The 23,977-nt window shown below is 57.5% G+C and overlaps 1 protein-coding gene across 6 annotated transcripts in view; it reads right to left on the bottom strand.

Annotated features, from left to right (window-relative positions):
- The window catches only part of ALMS1 (ALMS1 centrosome and basal body associated protein), a 60,333-nt gene extending 39,016 nt beyond the window's left edge, over window positions 1-21,317 (bottom strand). For 4 of the 6 annotated variants that reach the window (XM_059845584.1, XM_059845585.1, XM_059845587.1 and 1 more), the window contains exons 1-4: window positions 21,152-21,316; window positions 11,853-12,018; window positions 3,547-3,649; window positions 593-2,561 (exon numbers count right to left, since the gene is read on the bottom strand). In XM_059845584.1, coding sequence (XP_059701567.1) covers window positions 593-2,561; window positions 3,547-3,649; window positions 11,853-12,018; window positions 21,152-21,208 — 2,295 coding nt within the window. In that variant the 5' untranslated portion in view covers window positions 21,209-21,316. Of the gene's footprint in view, window positions 1-592; window positions 2,562-3,546; window positions 3,650-11,852; window positions 12,019-21,151 lie in introns of all 6 variants that reach the window. The other 2 variants (XM_059845588.1, XM_059845590.1) reach the window with 2 other exon arrangements.
- Between the last annotated feature and the right edge of the window lie 2,660 nt (window positions 21,318-23,977).

Genomic DNA, 23,977 nt, shown 5'->3' with positions numbered 1-23,977 from the left:
GTTAATCATCTAAAATGACCCCTCGTGGGTCCCACTACAATGCACCTTTCACAGTTCTATTTCTCCACAGTGTCCAGGCTTATTTGCAAAGCCACCCTTTAAAACTTGGTCCTGGTTCCATTCCTCTCTCATTAATGTCTGTTTTATTCCCTGGCATTTCTAAATCTGCATTTCTTGTCTCAAAGTTTGCATGCTGTGGGAGCCTTCTGTCAGGCTCTGAGAATTCCCTACAAATCCATTTCCCACACCCTGACACTCACCTACCCCTGGGAAAGACAAGAGGCCTTTCCCAAATCCAACCCTGTCTTTGACCATGTTAGACATTACTAAAAGTAATTTTCCACCTCTATTTCAGATAAGCTGAACGAGTATCATGGATGAAATTCACTGTGGCACAACCCTGTGTAAAACCATGGCTTGTAGGGATTAGATCCTCTCCTAAAAGAGCAGTGGGGGGAAATGGAAAAGTGAAAAACAAATGGAAAAAACCATATAACTGAAAAAAATGGGTAACTCTGGGAAAAGAAATGGTTAACCTGGGGAAAAGAATGGATAACTCTGGAAGCAGAGTTGGAATTAGAAGCAAACTTACCGGGATCCTTTCTTCAATATTCAACTCTTCTTTCTTGGGGGTCTCCAGGGCTGCTCCAGGGGGGATGGGGCTGTTCCCTCCTGCACTGGGGCAGGGCCTGGGCACCACCAGGGCCCCCTGAGGCTCCTCAGGACCAACAGGAAAATTCAAACTCTCCAAGGAAATGGCTCCAAAGCTGTCCACGATGTCGTGACCAGTGGCAATACTGAGGCTGAGGGACTGATTTCCCTTCTCCTGACAGTCCTGGTGCTCCTCAGCTGGGGAGCTCCCATCCTTCTGAAGGAGCTGAGCAGCACTGGACACCAACACCTCTGGGGCCTCGCCTCGCCTCCAGGTGCTCTGCACATCTTCAGCAGGAGCTGCAGGCAGCACCTTCCGTGGGGTGGAGCTGCCAGGGCCCCCCGGAGCAGGGCTGTGCTCCCCCTCTGCTGCTGGGCTCCCTGCAGGCAGGGCTCTGCTCCTGCTGGAAACGTGCACGGTGCTGTCAGACTGGGACCTGCTCAGGGCACTGCGGGGGAAACGCTCGCTTCCCGGAGAACCTGTGCCCCTGCAGGCACGAGCAGCACTGTCCTCGGGGTCTGCCAGGCTTCTCTGGACTGCTGAAACACAGCCTGAGGGCCTGGGAGGTGCACTGGAGGCTTTCCTTGCAGGAGATGCCCCTGGCACACGGGAGCTGCTGGCAGCAGGACCCTGCTGGGGCTGGCCCACGTCCCAGGCTCCCACCTTCTCCAGGAAGCCCAGCGAGGGGAAGGACTGGATCCTGCCAGGGCAGGGAGATTCCAGCTTCAGGGACTGCAAATGCCCACAGGTCTCTTCCACAGCACTCTGGGGAGGGGGCTGCTCTCCAGGGGCAGGGGATGTCCCTGGGGCTTCTTCACTGGAACAGGAAGGAGAGGCCTGAAGCTCTGAAAGCATCACCAGGCCTCCACCAGGTCCTTCTGCCTTCCCAGCTCTCTTGAGGAACAGCCCTGGAGTGGACTGGAAGTTGGGATGAGGCAGGAGCAGGGAGAAGGAGCCCTCACCCCCCAGGCTGAAGGAAGGGGAGATCTCTGTGGCTTTGTGTCCCCTCTGTATGGAGCAGTCAGAGCCAGTCAGCTCAGCCCTGCTCCCTGCAGGCTCTGGGGACTGCCCAGGGCAGGGGGCAGGGTCCTGGGGCTGGCTGGGTGTGCCAGCAGGGACCAGCCCCTCTGTCCCCAGCCTCCCTGCTGGCAGCTCCTGCTGATGGCCCAGGAGAGCTCCCTGCAGCTCCTCAGGAGCAGCTGTGAGCCCCAGCCCCTGGGAGCCCCTGGGCTGCACCCCAGGCTCCTGCAGCCTTCCTCTGCCTGCCCCAGGAGCTGCTGCACGAAGCACATCTTGAGCACCCGAGGTTCTGGCATGGCCAGAGAAGTTATCTGACAAACCAAGCTCAGGCACCTTCTTTCCCTTCTCCAGCTTCTCCTGGGCTCCTGCTCCACTCCCAGCCACTTTCACCTTTGCCTGCTGCACACCCCTTTCACTCTTCTCTGAGAATTTGGTCAGTGCAGTTGTGTAGGAGGTTCCTGAGGAGGAGGAGGAGGAGGATTCCTCCTGCCCTGGGGACTCCTTGTTCCCCTGTGACCGCTCAGAGCCAGCAGCTGGGCCATCACTGTCCTGGGAGGAGAGACCAGAGGAGTGACCACAGGGGTGTCCATCCTTCCCAGCCATGCTCCAGGGCTGCCCCAGCCCCTCCTCTGGAGCTGGGTGTGCTGGATCCCCCCTGCCCCCGGGGGCTGGTGCCTCCTGCTCAGTGCCACTGTCCCTGTTGTCCCCATTGTCCCCCTGGCTGGCCAGGGCCTCCCCAGGCTGGGGAGCAGCTCCAGGATCCTCCTGTGCCACGGGCTGGGAGTGCTGGGATGGACTGGGAAGGGCTGGGCCCCTCAGGGATGCACTGCCATGGACGTGGGCTGGCTCTGCACGCTCCAGGGATGCTCCAGAAACATCTGGGACTCCTCTGCAAGAAAAGGGAATTCCTGAGCGTTTATTCTATTCCAGCATCTCTGGGTTAAATCAGAGGCAAAAGAACTTCAGTGCAGCTGGGGGTTAGCAATGTTCACACAAATACCCATAAGTGCATCCCCTACAGGGGCAAAACCCGAAGGAATGCAAAGAAATATCAAAAATCTCCTCTAAAACAAAGGCTCAAAAATAATATAATAATAATGTCAATTTTTACTTAGTATGGCAAAATGTTCCACCTGTTTAGGACTGAAACACTTTTTTCTGACAGGCTGTTATTAGGTACATAAATAAATAAAATTAGCTAAGTAAAATATGCAACATGTACTCACTTATCTCAGCTTGCCTGTGATTTTTTAATATAAATCACCTACTTCAGTTCGTTATATCAATTATTTTTTAAAGGATACAAAAGCAGCCAGGTCTCAGATAAGCAACAAATTCCTATAAAGTTCTACTACTCATATTGGGGATTGCTTAATTAATAGTTTCTTTATATTAAACATACCATCAAAGCCTAATAAATATTACTTCATGCAAGCTGAGCACCTCGCAACGAAGGTGACAAAGCTTTTACTGAAACAGCTCTTTCTTTATGCATTTTAACCCCAGATTTGCACTGTAAATTACACATTTGGCTCCAGCATATACAAACCACAACACTGTCCATGTATGTTTTACTCCTGTCAATACAGAAATCTGACCTTTGTCCCCAGAATTTCCTGAAGTTTATTCCAGAGTCTAAGAAGGCTCCAGAGATGGTGAAGAGGGTGGAGTTCCTCATTTTCCCATTTTCCCTGGGTCCCTCAGCATGACGAGCTCAGAAGAGCCTGCTCCTGCTTTTCCCTTGCTCAAACTCTCCTGAAGGCAAAACCCGGGGGTGCCTCCTCTGCACACAGCCCCAGAGCCCCATTTCTGAGCCCAGAACCTGCCACTGCCCATTACCCAGGGCAGAACCTGCCCCAGGAGCCCCATCCCACCTGAGGGGAAGGAAATCCGTCTGGGATCCCTGCAGGAACGTCTCAGCCAGGGCTGGGCTCAGCAGCAGGGGCAGGCAGGGGGAGAATCTGCTCTCCTGGACATCTGGGAGAGAGAAAACACCAACAGGGCACTGACAGCTGGCAGCAAGCCTCACATCCCCAAAGATCCCAGTCCTACATCCCCAAGATCTGAGCTGCACATCCCCAAAGATCCCCAAAGATCCCAGCCCCACAATCTCAAATATCCCAGCTGCACATCCCCAAAGATCCCAGCTGTACATCCCCAAAGATACCAGCTGCACATCTCCAAAGATACCCAAATATCCCAGCTGCACAATCCCAAAGATCCCCAAAGATCCCAGCCCCACAATCTCTAATATCCCAGCTGCACATCCCCAAAGATCCCCAAAGATCCCAGCTGCACATCCCCAAAGATCCCCAAAGAACCCAGTCCCACAATCTCAAATATCCCAGCTGCACATCCCCAAAGATCCCCAAAGATCCCAGCTGCACGTTCCCAAAGATCCCCAAAGATCCTAGTCCTACATCCCCAAAGATCCCAGCTGCACATCCCCAAAGATCCCCAAAGATCCCAGTCCTAAATCCCCAAAGATACCAGCTGCACATCCCCAAAGATACCCAAAGATCCCAGCCCCACAATCCCAAAGATCCCCAAAGAACCCAGCCCCACAATCTCAAATATCCCAGCTGCACAATCCCAAAGATCCCCAAAGATCCCAGCTCCACAATCCCCAAGATCCCAGCTACACATCCCCAAAGATCCCCAAAGATCCCCAAAGATCCCAGCCCCACAATCTCAAATATCCCAGCTGCACATCCCCAAAGATACCCAAAGATCCCAGTCCTACATTCCCAAAGATCCCAGTCCTACATCCTCAAAGATCCCAGCTGCACAGTCCCAAAGATCCCCAAAGATCCCAGCTGCACATCCCCAAAGATCCCAGTCCTACATCCCCAAAGATCCCAGCTGCACATCCCCAAAGATCCCCAAAGATCCCAGTCCTACATCCAAAAAGATACCAGCTGCACATCCCCAAAGATCCCAGCCCCACAATCCCCAAGATCCCAGCTACACATCCCCAAAGATCCCCAAAGATCCCAGGCCCCCCATCCCCAGAGACCCCAGCCCCCCAGAGACCCCAGTCCCCATGCCCAGAGACCCCAGGTGCAGGGAGGGGATCCCACCCCAGACCCCCTCCAGGACTGACCTCCCCCTGTACCACCCCAGGTGCCCAGCCACTCGCCCTGGCACTGCCATCCCCCCCTTATCCCCAGTCTCCCCCTGTGCCCCCCACCCACCCAGCCCACCAGCACAGCCCTGCTGATGGCCAGCTGGGATCACGCAGGGCTTGGACCCCAGCACCTCCCACCTGGCACTGCCATCCCCCCCTTATCCCCAGTCTCCTCTGTGCCACCCACCCGCCCCACCCAGCCCAGCAGCACAGCCCTGCTGATGGCCAGCTGGGATCATGCAGGGGTCACCCCAGCACCTCCCACCTGGCACTGCCATCCCCCCCTTATCCCCAGTCTCCCCCTGTGCCACCCACCCACCCTGCCCAGCCCAGCAGCACGGCCCTGCTGATGGCCAGCTGGGATCCCGCAGGGGTCACCCCAGCACCTCCCACCTGGCACTGCCATCCCCCCCTTATCCCCAGTCTCCTCTGTGCCCCCCACCCGCCCCACCCAGCCCAGCAGCACAGCCCTGCTGATGGCCAGCTGGGATCACACAGGGCTTGGACCCCAGCACGTCCCACCTGGCAGCCCCAGGAGCCCGCAGCTCCTTCCCTACTCTGCTGCTCCCCACACTGAGTCCAGCCCAGGCCGTGTGCCCCTGCTTCCCTGAGGGGTTCAAGTGCAGGCAGCTCTCAAAGCCAGCAGGCAGCAATGACTGCTGCAGCAATTCCAGTGTCTATCCTGCACTCCTTTGCTCTTTGGGGTATTTGGTGGGTTTTCCCACTTCATTGCTTACAAAAACAAATGGAAATTGTTCATACCACGAGAATAAAACAACTCTAATGTACATGGAATTATCTGTGGGGTTTAGATATAACTGTATGTTTTGGGGGGGGGGGGTTCTCCTTTTTTTAACTCTGAGCTGGTGTCTGAGAAGTGTAAATAACTACAGACATGTCTGAGGGGTGCAAAACAATACTGCCAGTATTTATTTGGAAAGGGAAGGAGCTCTTTGTGGTCAAAGAAGTGACCTCCTAACCCAGAAATGCCATTTATTAAATTTAGGCTCATTAGTTTCCAGCCACTCAGACAAGCCACAGTCGGCAGCACTTAGAGGAGAGCAATCACATCAGAAAAATGATCATTACCCACAAAAAACCCCAGTTTTCATTCCACCAGCTCCAGCCCGAGGCTTCTCCACCCACACTGCACCACCTGACCGGGGCAGCCAACCACAAGGCAACTTGCTCATTAATTTTTAATTTAATACTTCCAATTAAGTTTTTTTAATTACTTTAGAACTCTAGGTAGTGAGAGGATAATTAGCAAGATAGAATAACTGAATCTGCAATACCAAAATGCTTTTTTGGAAGCTCAGAGAAAGGAAATGAGATGGAGCTTTAAGAAGTAGGTGCAATTAGCTATTCCTGAGCAGGGTGACAGCAGGAGGAATTGCAGAGGGCTCGGTCCAGAGCTGGATGGCAAAAGGAATTCTGACACACGTGCAGGTGTGAAGAAGGAGAGGAGCAGAGGGCAGCACAGAGGGAGCAGAGCCAAGGCAGGAATGCAGGACCAAGGACCCAAAACTCTTTGGGACACAGCAGCTCTCAGGGCCCTGCTCCAGCAACAGCTCACCCCAAAGGGGGGGAGATGGGGCAGGCCCTGAGGGGGAACAGTGGGACTGGGGCAGGGAGGGGACTGGGATTGGGGCAGGGAGGGGATTGGGATTGGGGCAGGGAGGGGATTGGGATTGGGGCAGGGATTGGGATTGGGATTGGGGCAGGGAGGGGATTGGGATTGGGGCAGGGAGGGGATTGGGATTGGGGCAGGGAGGGGATTGGGATTGGGGAAGGGAGGGGATTGGGATTGGGGCAGGGAGGGGATTGGGATTGGGACAGGGAGGGGATTGGGATTGGGACAGGGATTGGGGCAGGGAGGGGATTGGGATTGGGGAAGGGAGGGGATTGGGATTGGGGCAGGGAGGGGATTGGGACAGGGAGGGGACTGGGATTGGGACAGGGAGGGGACTGGGATTGGGACAGGGAGGGGACTGGGATTGGGACAGGGAGGGGACTGGGATTGGGACAGGGAGGGGATTGGGATTGGGGAAGGGAGGGGATTGGGATTGGGGCAGGGAGGGGATTGGGACAGGGAGGGGACTGGGATTGGGACAGGGAGGGGACTGGGATTGGGACAGGGAGGGGATTGGGATTGGGGCAGGGACTGGGATTGGGATTGGGGCAGGGACTGGGATTGGGATTGGGGCAGGGACTGGGATTGGGATTGGGGCAGGGACTGGGATTGGGATTGGGGCAGGGATTGGGATTGGGATCGGGGCAGGGATTGGGATCGGGGCAGGGATTGGGATTGGGATCGGGGCAGGGATTGGGATTGGGATCGGGGCAGGGATTGGGATCGGGGCAGGGATTGGGATTGGGATCGGGGCAGGGATTGGGATCGGGGCAGGGATTGGGATCGGGGCAGGGATTGGGATTGGGATCGGGGCAGGGATTGGGATTGGGATCGGGGCAGGGATTGGGATTGGGATTGGGGCAGGGATTGGGATTGGGATTGGGGCAGGGACTGGGATCGGGGCAGGGACTGGGATCAGGGCAGGGACTGGGATCAGGGCAGGGACTGGGATCAGGGCAGGGACTGGGATCAGGGCAGGGACTGGGACTGGGATTGGGGCAGGGATGGGATTGGGGTAGGGACTGGGATTGGGGCAGGGACTGGGATCGGGACAGGGACTGGGATCGGGACAGGGACTGGGATCGGGACAGGGACTGGGATTGGGATCGGGGCAGGGACTGGGATCGGGGCAGGGACTGGGATTGAGAGATTGGAGCAGGGATGGGATTGAGACAGTGACAGGATTTCATCGCTCTGAATCCTGACTGAAAACCAGGAACAGGAGACTGAGCTGATTCCCTGGGATGTCCCTGCCGTTTCTCCCCAGCCCCCAGAGAACAGAGGGTGTGTTCAGGGCTGGCACTGACACAGCCTGGCTTACATTCCCAGTTCCCAGCAACTCACTGGGAGCACACAGGACTTCCAGGGCATTTGGCCCACTCAGCACAGCTCACTCCAGGAATTTGTGACTGTTACACTTGGGAATACCGAGCAGATTAATTTGCATTCAGAATTGTGGTAAGGATGCAAACCAGTGTTTTTTAAGAAACATTAAGCAAGCTGGAATCTGAACTCTCTCAGCTCTGTTAGATGGACTTTTCCCCCTCCCAAATCTTGTTTTCTATTTCACATGGCATTAGTGAACAAATAATATTAATTGCAGTTATCAAATCAGACTTGTCAGCTCCCATCATGACACACTTCATGTGGCAGATCTGGCACCTTATTTTTAGTCATGCGAGAGAGGAGGAAAACAAGCTTTTCTGATTTCAGCTTAACTTCTCCACTTTGAATGAAAATGGATTCTCAAGCTAAATTCAAAAGCAGGATGATTAAAGAAAAGCTTTTTCCACACACAGAAAAACTGGGTGTGCTTTGGAAATGAAGAAACAAAGAGGACTAAGGGAGGGAGCAGAAAATAATTGGGAAACAAAGCTGTCAAAAGCAGCTGTTGCTAATCCTTTTGTACACAGATTAATAAAGTAAATGTGCATATACAGACAATAAATCACAACATTTGGCTGATCAATGAGTGCTTGCAGGCTCTATTACACCAACAAACACCCAAGTGCCACTCCACCTTTGTTTTAAGAAACTCAAAGAGTGAAAAAGTGACTGAACACTCTCCATGAGCAGGAAACTCTCACTGACCAAGGCCCTTCAGGAGCCTTTCCTTCCCTGCCCTGCAGGGACCTCCAGAATCCCTCCAGAGAGCTCAAGGACCAGGCAGGTATTTGCCAAGCAACAAAAACCTCAGTGCACACACCTTCAGCAGGGGGCAGGGGAGAGAGGGCACACTTGGGATGCTCAGGATGGATCCAGGGGCACATTTGGGATGCCCAGGATGGATCCAGGGGCACATTTGGGATGCTCAGGAGGGACCCTGGAGCACATTTGGGATGCTCAGGACAGTTCCTGGGGCACATCTGGGATGCCCAGGATGGTTCCCTGGGCACATCTGGGATGCCCAGGATGGATCCCTGGGGCATATTTGGGATGCCCAGGATGGATCCAGGGGCACATTTGGGATGCCCAGGATGGATCCAGGGGCACATTTGGGATGCTCAGGACAGTTCCAGGGGCACATCTGGGATGCCCAGGATGGATTCCTGGGGCACATCTGGGATGCTCAGGATGGTTCCCTGGGCACATTTGGAATGCCCAGGATGGATCCAGGGGCACATTTGGGATGCTCAGGATGGATCCAGGGGCACATTTGGGATGCCCAGGATGGATCCAGGGGCACATCTGGGATGCCCAGGATGGATCCAGGGGCACATCTGGGATGCCCAGGACAGTTCCAGGGGCACATTTGGGATGCCCAGGATGGATCCCTGGGGCACATTTGGGATGCCCAGGATGGATCCCTGGGGCACATTTGGGATGCCCAGGATGGATCCCTGGGGCACATCTGGGATGCCCAGGATGGATCCCTGGGGCACATTTGGGATGCCCAGGATGGATCCCTGGGGCACATTTGGGATGCCCAGGATGGATCCCTGGGGCACATTTGGGATGCCCAGGATGGATCCCTGGGGCACATTTGGGATGCCCAGGATGGATTCCTGGGGCACATCTGGGATGCCCAGGATGGATCCCTGGGGCACATTTGGGATGCCCAGGATGGATCCAGGGGCACATTTGGGATGCCCAGGACAGTTCCAGGGGCACATTTGGGATGGCCAGGACAGTTCCAGGGGCACATCTGGGATGCCCAGGAGGGCTCAGGGGGCTGTGCTCAGCCAGGGCCAGGCCTGGAGCTGCAGCCTGGGCTGGAAGCAGGCAGTGACGTCAGGGCTGCTCTCCCTGAGCTCCTGCTGTCAAAACTGGGATTTTTCCTGCTGCCACTCTGAAGGCCAAAAGGCTCCTGAGTGCAGCTCAGCGAGCAGGCAGGGCTGGGCCTGGGACTCGTTCTCCCAGCCTGCTGACAAGTCTGAATGCCACAGTCAAGCTGCCATTTGGGGGATAAAAAAGGAAGGCAAAACAAAAACAAAGCCTGGGCTCTGTCAAGCTGTTCCACAGAGCAGCAGGAGCACTTCAGTACAACTGTCACTGTCACTCCTCCCCTCCTGACACGAAATCCAAGACACTTTGTGAGGAGGAGAAGAAATAAGTGAGGATTGCAGCTATGGCTCCCTTCCCCCTCAGCCCTCCCTGTACCTGGGAATTCAGAGCACACCCAAAGCCTGCAGCCCATCTCTAGAGAGCAGCAGATCAAACAGCACAGAGAGGCTTCTCACAGCTTCCAGCACATTGCAGAGCCTTTGCCTGCTCCTTAATTCCAGCTGCACTGCAAACATAAAGCTGGACAAATATCAAGAAGTTTTCCTTGATTAAATGGCTTCCAGTTCTGCAAATAACAACACTGGGGAAAAGGGCTGTAAACCACCTGAAACACAGGAATCCTGCCCAGAGCATGGGCAGGGACAAGGCATGGCCAGCCCTCCATGTCCTCCCACTGTGAGCTCTGTCCTGAACCTCACTTTCCCATCAAAATGGGATTTATTGACTCTGCACCAGCTCCCTGTGGTGCACACACAGCTGCCTGCAGGCCCAGCTCTGAGGCAGCCCAGGATGGCTTTCCTTCCAAGAGGAGAAAATCCCTTCAAAAACACCTCCCTGCAGGGGGCTGCAAACGCAGCAGCTCCTGGTGCTGTGAGTGAACCCAGCCTGTGCTGCCACACAGAACAGAACTCAGTCCCTCTCCCCTGCCCCCACGCTACCTGCCCTGCTTTGGGTAAAACAAACCTGTCAGGAGGTGCAGACAGGAACCTTCGGAACCAGAAGTCACCAAAAGCCCATTTAATCTTTGCAGTAAGTGTTACAGGAGACAGCAGGGACAGCCACCAGGGTGACACCCACAGTGACACCCACAGTGGCAGGGACTGAGCCTCAGTGGGTTTGGGATGAACCAGAATCCACCCAAGATGTTCCTTCTCCTCCTGCAGGCTCCTTCCCCAAGAATGGAGCAAAATCATCTCAAAAACTGATGGAAACCACCAAGAGCTTTGCATTAAAAAAATAAAAGTCAAACTAAAACCCCTCAGGAGCTGCTGTGAGGAAGTCCCCAAGGCAGTTTTAACTCCCTGCCCTCCAGGTGGTGTTTCAGTCCCAAACAAAGCCCAAAAGCAGCTGCACTCTGGCAGGCTGGCACAGGGAGTGGCCAACTGCACAGCTCAAGCTGCACTCAGCTGTAAGCACAGAGGGGTGAATTAAAAATACCACAGCTATGTTTTCTGCCTCTCAGAACCTGTGTTTGCTTGTGAAGAGCACCACTGGTGCAGGGACAGGCCCCTTCACTCACCAACTCACTCCCTGGCAAGGGGAGTCCCAAAGGGAACGTCCTCATGGCCAGGGGACTCCTGCTCTGCAGAGGGATCCGTGCAGAATGAACCCCCTGGGCTGAGAAACTGCACTTCAGGCTGGGTTTGACCAGGGCACTCTGGCTCCACAAGGAAATGAATGCAAGCAGGGAAGCACAGAGGTGAAATGTGAACTGTTAAATGCTGGAGTTTCTCAAGCCTTGTGTGACTGACCTGCTGGGATGAGGAGCAGTGGAGTGCTGGCACTGGAAATCTCAGCAGCAGCAACAGAACCTGCACCCAAACCCAAGGGCAGCAAGGAGGCTGGAACCATGGACTGGCTTGGGTGGAGGGGATTTAAAGACATTTCACAGATATTGCACTCCTGCCCCTGCCACGGCCACCTGGCACTGCCAGGGCTGGCAGCTGCACCCAGGCTCACTCTGAACTGCACAGGAAAACAAAGCAAAGCTTCACCTGGCACAAAAGGAACCTGCTCATGTTAGAACACCCAGGGAAGGCACACAAACCCTGCACCTCATCCTGGGGGGGCTTTGATAACAAAATCACCCCGAACACGCTTTGTGAACCTCACTTCCCACTGAAGGGAGGTCAAACGCAGGCTGGGACTGACTGAGCAGTAAATTGCTCCTTGTGTAGCAATCCCTTTGGACATACCCAGGGGTGAGGCAGGGGCTGCAGCTCCAGAAGCTTCTGCTGAGGGCAGCAGCCCTTCCTCCAGCGTGGGCAGCTCCGACAGGTCCCTCCTGGCACAGCTCAGGCCCGGCTTGGTGTCCCAGGAGCAGCTGCTGCCCACCTCTGCTACCAGCCAGAACCAGGGCTCCTGGGGGAGGAAACACTGCTCATCATCATCATCATCATCATCATCATCATCCCCTGTGAGACTGAGACAAGCCAGCACTGATTCTGAAGGGTTCCTACACAAACCCTCAGCCTGGAGTGTGGCAGGACCAGGGGAGTCCTGGGAGTCTCCCAGCCCTGCTGAGAGCCCAGCACTGCCCTGAGGAGCTGCTGTGCCTTTGGGGACACCACCAGGGCCTACAGCTCCTTGCCACAGCCCTGCTGGGTGAGCCTGAGCTGCTGCACAAGCAGCTGGAAATCCAGGGCTTGATTCAGAGCAGGCTGGTAAGGCTCAGCCTTTGGACCCTGAGAGCTGAGGGAACCCTCAGAGCAATCCCACACCTGGCAGCACTTCCAGCACATCCCCTGTGAGTGCACCACAGTGCAAGGGCTGCCCTCCACACACAGCACCTCCTGTTAATTGCAATCACCTAATTAACCCTCATCCCAGAGCAGCTCAGCACACACCCTGGCAGCAGCACTTTCCTGAGGGATGGATGATCCCAGGAACACCCCACTGCTCCCAGGGATGTCCCAGGGATGGCTGACCCCAGGGACACCCCACTGACCCCAGGGACACCCCAGGGACACCCCACTGCTCCCAGGGACACCCCAGTGACCCCAGGGACACCCCAGGGACACCCCAGGAATGGCTGATCCCAGGGACACCCCACTGACCCCAGGGACGTCCCAGGGACATCCCACTGCTCCCAGGGACACCCCAGGGACATCCCAGGGACACCCCAGTGCTCCCAGGCACACCCCAGGGACATCCCACTGCTCCCAGGGACATCCCAGGGATGGCAGGTCCCAGGGACACCCCTGTGACCCCAGGGACACCCCAGGGACACCCCAGGGACCCCAGGGACACCCCAGGGATGGCTGGTCCCAGGGACACCCCAGTGCTCCCAGGGACACCCCAGTGACCCCAGGGACACCCCAGTGACCCCCCATTGCTCCCAGGGACACCCCAGTGACCCCAGGGACACCCCATTGCTCCCAGGGACACCCCAGTGCTCCCGCACTCCTGGGTTCTGCTGCTGCAGCTCCTCCCTCCAAGCAGGGCAGGGGAGGTGCTGGCAATGGGCTGAAAGGGTTAAACACAGATTATTGCTTTGTACTTCAGCGTGTGCTCTGCTGCCTCACGGACAATGGAGTACATGACACAGATTAAGCACTCAGGCCATCCCCTACAGGGGAGGTTGGGCTCCAGCCCCTCACACCTGGGGGTTCCTACACCCCATGCAGAGTGCCAGAGGGCACTGGAGCAGGCAGGCTCCTTCCCCACTTCAGCCCCAAAACCTGGGCACCATCGTGTGCACAGCAGGCAGTCCCTTCTGGGGGACACAGCCTTCCCCTTCCCAAACCCACGGAAATCCAGTGTGTGCTCTGAAGAGGATCAACACCCAAGCAGCCTGAGCCACTGAATTAGAGCATCATGGAACCCTGGGGTCCCCGAGGCTGGAGAGGCTCTCCTGTGCCCCTTGTCCCCAGCCCAGAGCTCTGGGTGCCACCTCCAGGGATGGGCACTCCACCAGAACCTCCAGCAAAGCTCATCCCCTCCTGGGCACTTCCCACCCAGAGGTTCTCCAGCCCCGGGGGCAGCTCCCTGGATAAACCCCCCAGGAATGGTCCCTCCTGTGCAGGGGCCTGCAGGGCAGCAGTGCAGGGGGGCAGCACACTGTGCTGCACCATTGCAGCTCTCATCCCCACCCCAGGGAGCAGCCCTGAGGAGAAAACCTGGGTGAGACACTGCCCCACGCTGGCACTGGCTGTACCAGGGCACAGCACCAGGCAGCTAAAGCAGGAGGAAGGATTTACCACATGAGTGTAATCATCTCTGAGGGCTCCCACACCGTTTAAATCAAATGAAGGAAATTAACAACGTTTTTCTTCCTGAAATTCAATACATCGCTTCTGCTCTAAATACACAGAGGGGTGAAGACAGAAATAAAGCTGAACTAGAGCCACCCCCACAGCACAGTGCCATGAACTGGAGAGCTGCAGAAGCAGCTCTGAACCCATGCTGCAGTTCATGGGCACAAATATGAACCTTGCTGGGTTTTGAACTCCCTTCAACATCCAGCTTAGCCCTCCTGATGTTATTCTGCCCCACAGACCCCTGAGAATACCCCTCAACAGAACAGGGGAGAAGTAAAAACCCAGGGGGAGAGGGCAAGAGATCTCCCCAGATACCTGATGGCAGCCACCTGATCTGCCAGGACATCAGAAACACGCTCTGGTTTCTGCCAGCACCTGAGTGCAGCCCCAGCCCAGCCCTGCCAGCCCCACAGCAGCCTCCAGCCCTCCAGGGACTGAGCCCAGCCCTGCTGCTCCAGCCCCACAGCCCTTTCTGGCAGGGATCTTCCCCAACACCCAACCCACAGCTCCCTGGCACTGCCTGAGGCTGCTCCTCCTGCCCTGCTGCTTGTCACCCAGGAGGGACACAGGAGGGACACAGGAGGGACACTCCAACACCCAGGAGGGACACAGGAGGGACACTCCAACACTGCTCTGCCCTGGGGCTTGTCACCCAGGAGGGACACAGGAGGGACACTCCAACACACAGGAGGGACACTCCAACACCCAGGAGGGACACAGGAGGGACACTCCAACACTGCTCTGCCCTGCTGTTTGTCACCCAGGAGGGACACAGGAGGGACACTCCAACACCCAGAAGGGACACAGGAGGGACACTCCAACACCCAGAAGGGACACAGGAGGGACACTCCATCACTGCTCTGCACTGGGGCTTGTCACCCAGGAGGGACCCAGGAGGGACACTCCAACACCCAGGAGGGACACTCCAACACACAGGAGGGACACTCCAACACACAGGAGGGACACTCCAACACACAGGAGGGACACTCCAACACTGCTCTGCACTGGGGCTTGTCACCCAGGAGGGACACAGGAGGGACACAGGAGGGACACCAACACTGCTCTGCCCTGGGGTGTTGCCCATGCCCAGACTGAGCGTGGCAGCAGTTTAACCTGGCCAGGCTGCTGGGCTGGGTCTCTCTGTGGGCCTTGGGAAGCCCAAGGACTGTTGCACAAAAGAAAGCAGTTCAGAACTCACCCACCTCTGGTGGAGGTGCCGTGGTGGCAGGAGGGAATGGAAGGCTGGGGTCTGGAGGGCACTGCTGGCCCCCCAGTCCTGGCTGAGAGCGAGCTGCAGCTCCAGGAGGGTGAGTTACAGGGCTAACAAGGGCACAGCTAAACGGAGCTGCCCTGCCTGGCCTGGCTTCTCCCCAGCCCCCATGCAGTGAGAGCCCAGGGCCACTGGGAGTCAGCAGCCACTGCTGCAGGGACAGGGACAAACAGGAACGCACCTGGAGCACCAGGGATCTGCTGGGAACCAGGGATCTGCCTGCAGCACCAGGGATTGATCCACCTGGGAACCAGTGATTGATCCACCTGGAGCACCAGGGATCCACCCAAGAACACCAGGGATCCAGCTGGGAACCAGGGATCTGCCTGGAGCACTAAGGATTGATCCAGCTGGAACACCAGGGATCTGCTGGGAACCAGGGATCCACCCGAGAACACCAGGGATCTGCCTGCAGCACCAGGGATTGATCCACCTGGGAACCAGTGATTGATCCACCTGGAGCACTGGGGATCCACCCAAGAACACCAGGGATCCAGCTGGGAACCAGGGATCTGCCTGCAGCACCAGGGATCTGCCAGGAACACCAGGCATCCAGCTGGGAACCAGAGACTGATCCACCTGGAGCACCAGGGATCCAGCTGCTCTGCCCCTGGGACTGCAGACCTGCAGGTCCCACCCCACAGCACCTCCAGGACCCTCCTCTGCCTTCTCCAAGCCCTGCTGTGGCAGGGAAGCACCACTGCCTCCTCCACCTTCCCTCCAGAGCCCCAAACAGGAGGGGATCCAGCTGGGGCCAGTGAGGGAATGGTTCCCCCAGAGCCCCAAACAGGAGGGGATCCAGCTGGGGCCAGTGAGGGAATGGTTCCCTCCAGAGCCCCAAACAGGAGGGGATCCAGCTGGAACCAGTGAGGGAATGGTTCCCTCCAGAGCCCCAAACAGGAGGGGATCCAGCTGGGGCCAAGGAGGGAATGGTTCCCCCAGAGCCCCAAACAGGAGGGGATCCAGCTGGGGCCAAGGAGGGAATGGTTCCCTCCAGAGCCCCAAACAGGAGGGGATCCAGCTGGGACCAGTGAGGGAATGGTTCCCTCCAGAGCCCCAAACAGGAGGGGATCCAGCTGGGACCAGTGAGGGAATGGTTCCCTCCAGAGCCCCAAACAGGAGGGGATCCAGCTGGAACCAGTGAGGGAATGGTTCCCTCCAGAGCCCCAAACAGGAGGGGATCCAGCTGGGGCCAGAGAGGGAATGGTTCCCTCCAGAGCCCCAAACAGGAGGGGATCCAGCTGGGGCCAAGGAGGGAATGGTTCCCCCAGAGCCCCAAACAGGAGGGGATCCAGCTGGAACCAGTGAGGGAATGGTTCCCTCCAGAGCCCCAAACAGGAGGGGATCCAGCTGGAACCAGTGAGGGAATGGTTCCCTCCAGAGCCCCAAACAGGAGGGGATCCAGCTGGGGCCAAGGAGGGAATGGTTCCCTCCAGAGAGCCCCAAACAGGAGGGGATCCAGCTGGGGCCAAGGAGGGAATGGTTCCCTCCAGAGCCCCAAACAGGAGGGGATCCAGCTGGGACCAAGGAGGGAATGGTTCCCTCCAGAGCCCCAAACAGGAGGGGATCCAGCTGGGGCCAAGGAGGGAATGGTTCCCCCAGAGCCCCAAACAGGAGGGGATCCAGCTGGGGCCAGTGAGGGAATGGTTCCCTCCAGCTGCCAGTGCTGCTGTCACTAACACAGCCTGGAGCAGAGGGGGCACTGCCACCTCCCCCTGGCCTCAGGCCCCAGGGCAGAGCTGAAGTGCCAGGATTTTACCCCTCAGTGAGCAGGGCTCTGCATTTCCCCTGGCTAAAGCCCAGCACTGCCCTGGGGCCGTTACTCCAGCTGGCCAAGCCCTGGGAATGGCAGCCCTGGCCTCCAGCCTGGCACTGTCCCCAGCTGTCACCCACCCCCAGCACATCCCCCTGCTCACAGGGGGGCACAGCACAGCACCAGCCCACGGACTGGGCCAGAGCAACAGGGCCAGGGGGGCTTGGAGCAGCTGGTCAGGCTGCCCTTCCTGAAAAAGACCCCAACACCTCCTGCCCTGCAGTGACCACAAACACCTCCCACTCACCACCACCTTCCAGAGAGCCCTGAGGGGCCTTTAGTGACACCAGCCATCCCAGACACACCTGTCCAGCTCTGTGCAGTGGGGTCTGTCCCTGCCCAGCCCTGTCCCTGGGGTCTGACCCTGCCCAGCCCTGTCCCTGGGCTCTGTCCAGTTTATCCCAGCCCTGTCCCTGCCCAGCTCTGTCCAGTTTATCCCAGCCCTGTCCCTGGGCTCTGTCCAGTTTATCCCAGCTCTGTCCCTGCCCAGCTCTGTCCAGTTTATCCCAGCTCTGTCCCTGGGCTCTGTCCAGTTTATCCCAGCTTGTCCCTGCCCAGCCCTGTCCCTGGGGTCTGACCCTGACCAGTCCTGTCCCTGGGGTCTGTCCAGTTTATCCCAGCTCTGTCCCTGTCCAGTTTATCCCAGCTCTGTCCCTGTCCAGCTCTGTCCAGTTTATCCCAGCTCTGTCCCTGTCCAGCCCTGTCTCTGCCCAGCTCTGCCCAGTTTATCCCAGCTCTGTCCCTGGGCTCTGTCCAGTTTATCCCAGCTCTGTCCCTGCCCAGCTCTGTCTCTGCCCAGCTCTGCCCAGTTTATCCCAGTTTGTCCCTGCCCAGCCCTGTCCCTGGGCTCTGCCCAGTTTATCCCAGCTCTGTCCCTGGGCTCTGTCCAGTTTATCCCAGCTCCCTTTCCTGAGCCCCCTCCTCAGCCCAAGCTCCTCTGCAGGCACACAGGGCAGGGAGGAGCACTCAAAGCACTGTGGGGTTACCCCACTCCTGCCCACCTGAAGCTGCACTGCCCTTCCTGTTAACTCTGAATGGATGGTTTGGGTTCCATGCAGCAGCTCAGGCAGAGGGGGCCTCCCCAGATCAGCTGGTCCAGGCTCCTGAGGGAAGGGAGCCCAGCTCCCAAAGAAGAGCACACAGCAGAGCACACAGTGCTGCAGCAGCCACGGCTGAGAACCAAACCCAGGAGCTGCCCTCCACCCCCAGCCCCTTCCTGGCTCACTGCAGATCCCATCTAGAGCCAGGGCAGCTCTGCCATCAGATTTTCATTCCTGTGCAAAGCCCCCTTGACTGCCTGCTGCCCAAATCCCAGCTCCAACACCAACATTTAACAGCATTTCTGAGTTATTTCAAGGAGTGAGAAGCTACCACTCCTTCACACACTCAGCTCTGGACCACCGGAAAAGCACTGACTGTCCCCTGATTTTTCATTCATGCTTTATTTAAACCATACTCACAAGAGCTGCACTTTGCACCCCACTGTCCTCCAGTTTTTAGGAAAATGCTCATTCCTGTATCTTTCCCACCACTGAAATAAAGGTACCTCTGTCAGGTACCTTAGTTTGCTAGTCCTACTTACCTTTAAAAAAGAAAAAGCAGAATTTCAAGGAATTGTGGACATTCTGGCATGTAACCATCGACTTGCAGCATTTAAGAATGAAAACCAGAAACCTGATCCTTCTGGGCCTCATTTGTCACACCCAAGTTTAGCTAAATGCAGAATCAAACACTTGGTGGGGCAGGGCTTAAATCACCCTCAGCATCAAAAACAAACTGAGAGAGGAAATGGCCAAAGCTGATAAAGCTGATACTAGCAGTGGTATAAACAGCAGGAAGCCCCATTCTGTGGGTTACACAATTCCTCCCCCTGTTACCCTCTGAAGCCCTGAACACCTTTAAATCACCATAAACTGGGACACCACTCCCAGCCTCTCCCCAGTGAGCAAAAACTTGAGGGAAGTGTTGAGCAGAAGTTTCTAAAGCCAATTTGAACCCCAGTCCACTGCAAATCTGTGCTGCCTTGTGCCACAAGGTGTGACACAACACCCCAGAGGCCAGGACAGGTGAGCAGGGCACAGCAGCACAGGTGACTCCTGGTTTGGATCCCCCTGGCCAACTGCAGCCTGGAGCTCCCAAATCCCAGAGGTGATTCTGTGCAGTGAGCTGAAACCATCCCAGAAGGGACAGAAGGACCCAGCAGAGGTGGCAGGGCAGCAGAGGCTGCTCTGGCTGCACTGCAGCCCCTGGGAGCAGCAGCTGAGCTGGGCTCAGCCTCAGCTGGGACTGCCAGGGCTTGGCTGGGGTTGTCAGAGCAGCACTCACAGCCAGGGCAACACAAACAGACAGGGGAGCAACGGCCAGCAGGGAACAGCAGCACCCAAAATGCACCAGACACCCTGCCCTGGGCTCAGCAGAGCCTGGTGGCACCAGGAGAGGAGCTGCATTCACTGCTCTCCAACAGCACAGCCTGGAACCCAGCTGGCTGGGAACTGCTGGAACTGCACTCCCAGGAATGGCAGCTCTGTTCAAATGCACAGGAGAACAAAGTGCAGCATCCAGCCTTGCTGTTCCTCCTGAGAGCACCCAGGGCAGCTCCTGCTGCTGCTGCAGGGCTGATGGAAACTGCATTAAACCCCACTGAGGGCCATGCCCATCACAGTCAGCCTTGCCTTCAGCATGTCCCACTGACTCCCATGGCCGTTCCCATCTTTTGTTCCTTCTCCTGGCCTTTAGGATGTCCCACTGACTCCCATGGCTGTTCCCATCTTTTGCTCCACACCTTTGTTATTTCTCCTGGCCCTCAGCATGTCCCACTGACTCCCATGGCTGTTCCCATCTTTTGCTCCTGCTTTTGTTATTTCTCCTGGCCCTCAGCATGTCCCACTGACTCCCATGGCTGTTCCCACCCTTTGCTCCACCTTTGGTATTTCTCCTGGTGAGACAGAACCTGCACCAGCCTGTCCTTCCTCCAGGGAATCTTTCTAGAAGTTGCCAAGGCACCTGCCTCAGGTTTCCACATGGCTGCTGCACCTCTCTCTGAGCCCTTCCTGGCTCTGGAGCTGTCACACCTTGGGGCTTTCCCTCTGAGAACAGGGGACAGTCACCACCGAGTGCCAGCACACACAAGGACCTGCCCAACGCTCTCACAGGGTGCCAGCTCAGCAGGACACTGGTTCCTGATGTGACACCACTCCGGGATCTCCTCCCAGCCTGCAGCAGGGATCTGAGCACAGCTGAGGGCACAGAGCTGTGTGAGCCCTCCATGGAGAAAAGGAGGCTCCAGGGAGACCTCCAGCACCTCCCAGCACTTAAAGGTGGCTTTTTAAAAAGAAAAACAACTTTTCACACTGGCAGATACTTGAAGGACAAGGAGAAACTGCTTTAAATTAAAAGCGGAGGGATTTAGATGAGATTTTGGGACTAAATCCTTTCCCATCAGGTGGGGAGGCCCTGGCACAGCTGTGGCTGCCCCTGCATCCCTGGAGTGCCCCAGGGCAGGTCAGAGGGGACTTGGAGCAGCCTGGGACAGTGGGAGGTGTCCCTGCCATGGCAGGGTGGCACTGGGTGGGACTGAAGGTCCCTTCCAAGCAAACCAGGCTGTGATTCCTGAGCGCAGCCCCGTCCCTGAGTGCCCTGCAGGACACATGGCTCAGCAGCTGCACTCACCTGGCCCCAAGGGAACAACTCATCACTATCAGCCTGTAATCAGCACAATGACAGAGCACACAGCCTTCTCCCGGGAGAGCAGGGCAGTCCGGAGCCAGTGGGACCCTTCTCCGGGCAGAGAGCGGGGCACCGAGGGACACCGAGGGACACCGAGGGACCGAGGGACACCGAGGGACCAGGCCGGGCTCCGGCCCTGCTGGGAGCCGGGAAGGAGCTCGGGCCACCCGGGTCCCCCTTTCCGGGGGCAGGGGGGGGGTGACCCCTTAAGAGCCCTTTCACGGGGCGGGAGGTGACACCGGCCGGCTGTCCCAGCCCCAGCCGCGTGAGCGACCCAGCGCGGCGCACGGACACGGGGACACACGGACACACACAGGGACACACGGACACATACACACACGGACACGGACACACACAGGGACACACACGCACACAACCGCTCCGGTCGGTGAGCGGCTGCTCCCGCCCGCTCGACCCCGTGCTCACCTGAGCCCGCTGCTCCTGCTCCTCCTCCTCCTCCTGCTCCTGCTGGCCGTGCTCCATGGCGGCGGGCCGTGTCCGTGTGTCGGGTCGGGTCGGGCCGTGTCCGTGTGTCCGGCCGTGCCCGTGTGTCGGGCCGTGTCCGTGTGTCGGGCCGTGTCCGTGTGTCGGGCCGTGCCCGTGTCCCGCCCGGTCGCCAGGGACTCGCGCCCGCCCCGCGCGCGCACGCGCCGGGACCGCCCCCTCCTCGCGCCGCCATTGGTCAGCGACGGGGGCGGGGCCATGGGGCGAGCTCCGCCTCCCGCGCGGTGATTGGCGTGCGGGGAGCGGCGGGGCGGGGCTGCGGGAGCGCGCGCGCGCGGGGGTTTTGGCGGGCCGCGGAAGTGCCCGGATGGAGGCGGGGCCGGGCCGGCAGTGACCGTGAGGGAGCGTGAGGGAGCGTGAGGGACCGTGAGGCCGGAGCGGGCCGGACAGGACAGGACTGGACGGACCTGCCAGCGGCACCGACACCTTCCGCTGCCCGGGGAGCTCCAACCAGCCCGGCCCGGTCGGGTCACTGCCAGGGATCCGGGGGCACCCGCCGCCGGTAACGAGTGCCAGGAAATCTTCCCCGTAATGTCCGGTCCAACAGGATCACAGCATCGCTGGGGCTGCCAAAGTCCTCCCAGACCATCCAGTCCCAGCTGTGCCCGATGTCCCCTGGTCACCAGCCCAGAGCCCCGAGTGCCACCTCGCTGGACACCTCCAGGGATGGGCACTCCAAGCCTTCCTGGGCAGCCCTGCCAATTCCAGTCACCCCTCCTGTGAATAAAACCTTCCTGGCGTTTGTCCTGTGGTCCTAACTCTGCCCTCGGGCAGTGGAAGCCGTTCCCTGGGTCCTGTCCCTTGTCCCCAGTCCCTCTCCAGCTCTCCCGGAGCCCCTTGGTGGTGGAGGGACAATGAAATCCCACTGAAATCGCATTCTGAGACAGTCCTGTGTGAGCAGGAAATGGGGTGGGATTGTCCTACTTGGGAATTCCATTCAACTCGCTCCCAGGCTCTCCAGTGGCAGTGGGGGTCTCTGGTGGTCTGTCAGGAACCGTTCCCCAGCTGGGTTGAAAGGACAGACTCAAAGTCTGGGCAGGTGGAGAACATGAGATAGATCTCTCCATGGACACCTTTAGATCTGCGTGTCAGTCCTGCATGGCTTCCTGATCCATGAAATCCCGTATCACTTCCTGATTCATGAAATCCTCCATAATTCCCGATCCGTGAAGTCCTGCATGGCTTACTGGTCCCTGACATCCTGCATGGCTTACTGGTCCCTGACATCCTGCAGGGCTCCCTGATCCCTGAAATCCTCCATGGCTCCCTGATCACTGAAATCCCGTACCACTTTCTGATCCATGAAATCCTGCATGGCTTCCTGATCCATTAAATCCTCCATGGCTCCCTGATCCCTGAAATCCTCCATGGCTCCCTGATCCCTGAAATCCCGTACCACTTCCTGATCCATGAAATCCTGCAGGGCTTCCTGATCCATTAAATCCTCCATGGCTCCCTGATCCCTGAAATCCCGTACCACTTCCTGATCCATGAAATCCTGCAGGGCTTCCTGATCCCTGAAATCCTCCATGGCTCCCTGATCCCTGAAATCCTGTACCACTTCCTGATCCCTGAAATCCTCCATGGATCCCTGATCCCTGAAATCCTCCATGGCTCCCTGATCACTGAAATCCCGTACCACTTTCTGATCCATGAAATCCTGCATGGCTTCCTGATCCATTAAATCCTCCATGGCTCCCTGATCCCTGAAATCCTCCATGGCTCCCTGATCCCTGAAATCCCGTACCACTTCCTGATCCATGAAATCCTGCAGGGCTTCCTGATCCCTGAAATCCTCCATGGCTCCCTGATCCCTGAAATCCTGTACCACTTCCTGATCCCTGAAATCCTCCATGGATCCCTGATCCCTGAAATCCTCCATGGCTCCCTGATCACTGAAATCCCGTACCACTTTCTGATCCATGAAATCCTGCATGGCTTCCTGATCCATTAAATCCTCCATGGCTCCCTGATTCATGAAATCCTCCATACTTCCTTTTCCCAGCCATCCTGCATTGCTCCCTAATCCCTGACATCCTGCATGGCTTCCTGATCCATGAGATCCTACATACTCCCAGATCCCTGCCATCCTCCTTTGCTCCAGATCCCTGCCATCGTGCATGGCTTCCCTCCAGGTGCCCTGAGGGAAGGAGGAGCTCTGCCTTCCCCCGACACAGGCACACCCTGATCCCGTGGGCGGTGTCCCTGCCCATGACAAGGGGGTTGGGGCTGGCTGGTTTTCCATCCCTCCCATCCCTTCCATGCCATGACTCCCTGACTCTCCTTTCCCTGAGGCATTCAGGCGCTGGTTAACACTCCGTGTTTCACCTGGGGCCAGCAAGGGCACAGGAGGGTTTCCTGTTAAAAGCAGGATTCTGAGTTATTTCCTCGGCTTTTGGCTCCCCTGAAGCTGCAGGGCAGGTGGCAGCTGAGCCACGCAGGTTCCAGGGGCAGCCCCTCAGTCCTGAGCCCCGTGCCAGCAGTTAAACTCGGCTGAGGTATCAGCAGTGCATCCAGCTGTGCACACTGATCAGCTCCACACTGCCAGCTCTGTGCCCAGCCAGTAAATAACTGCACCCTCCACGAGCAGGGGAGCTGCACGAACTGGAAAATAAAGGTGCTTCCAGAGCATTTCCTTCTCCTGAGTTCTTTGTAGTGCTGGGAGCAGCTCTCTGCCCGGTATCCAGCGGAACATCTCCCAAAAGGCAGCGTCTGCACTGGCTCTGCACTGACTGGGGGGTTGTTTTT

Source organism: Haemorhous mexicanus, chromosome 4 (assembly GCF_027477595.1).
Source record: "Haemorhous mexicanus isolate bHaeMex1 chromosome 4, bHaeMex1.pri, whole genome shotgun sequence".
Taxonomy (NCBI): Eukaryota; Metazoa; Chordata; class Aves; order Passeriformes; family Fringillidae; genus Haemorhous; species Haemorhous mexicanus.
Note: the sequence above shows the minus strand (reverse complement) of the source record. Positions and strands in the feature narration are given on the sequence as shown.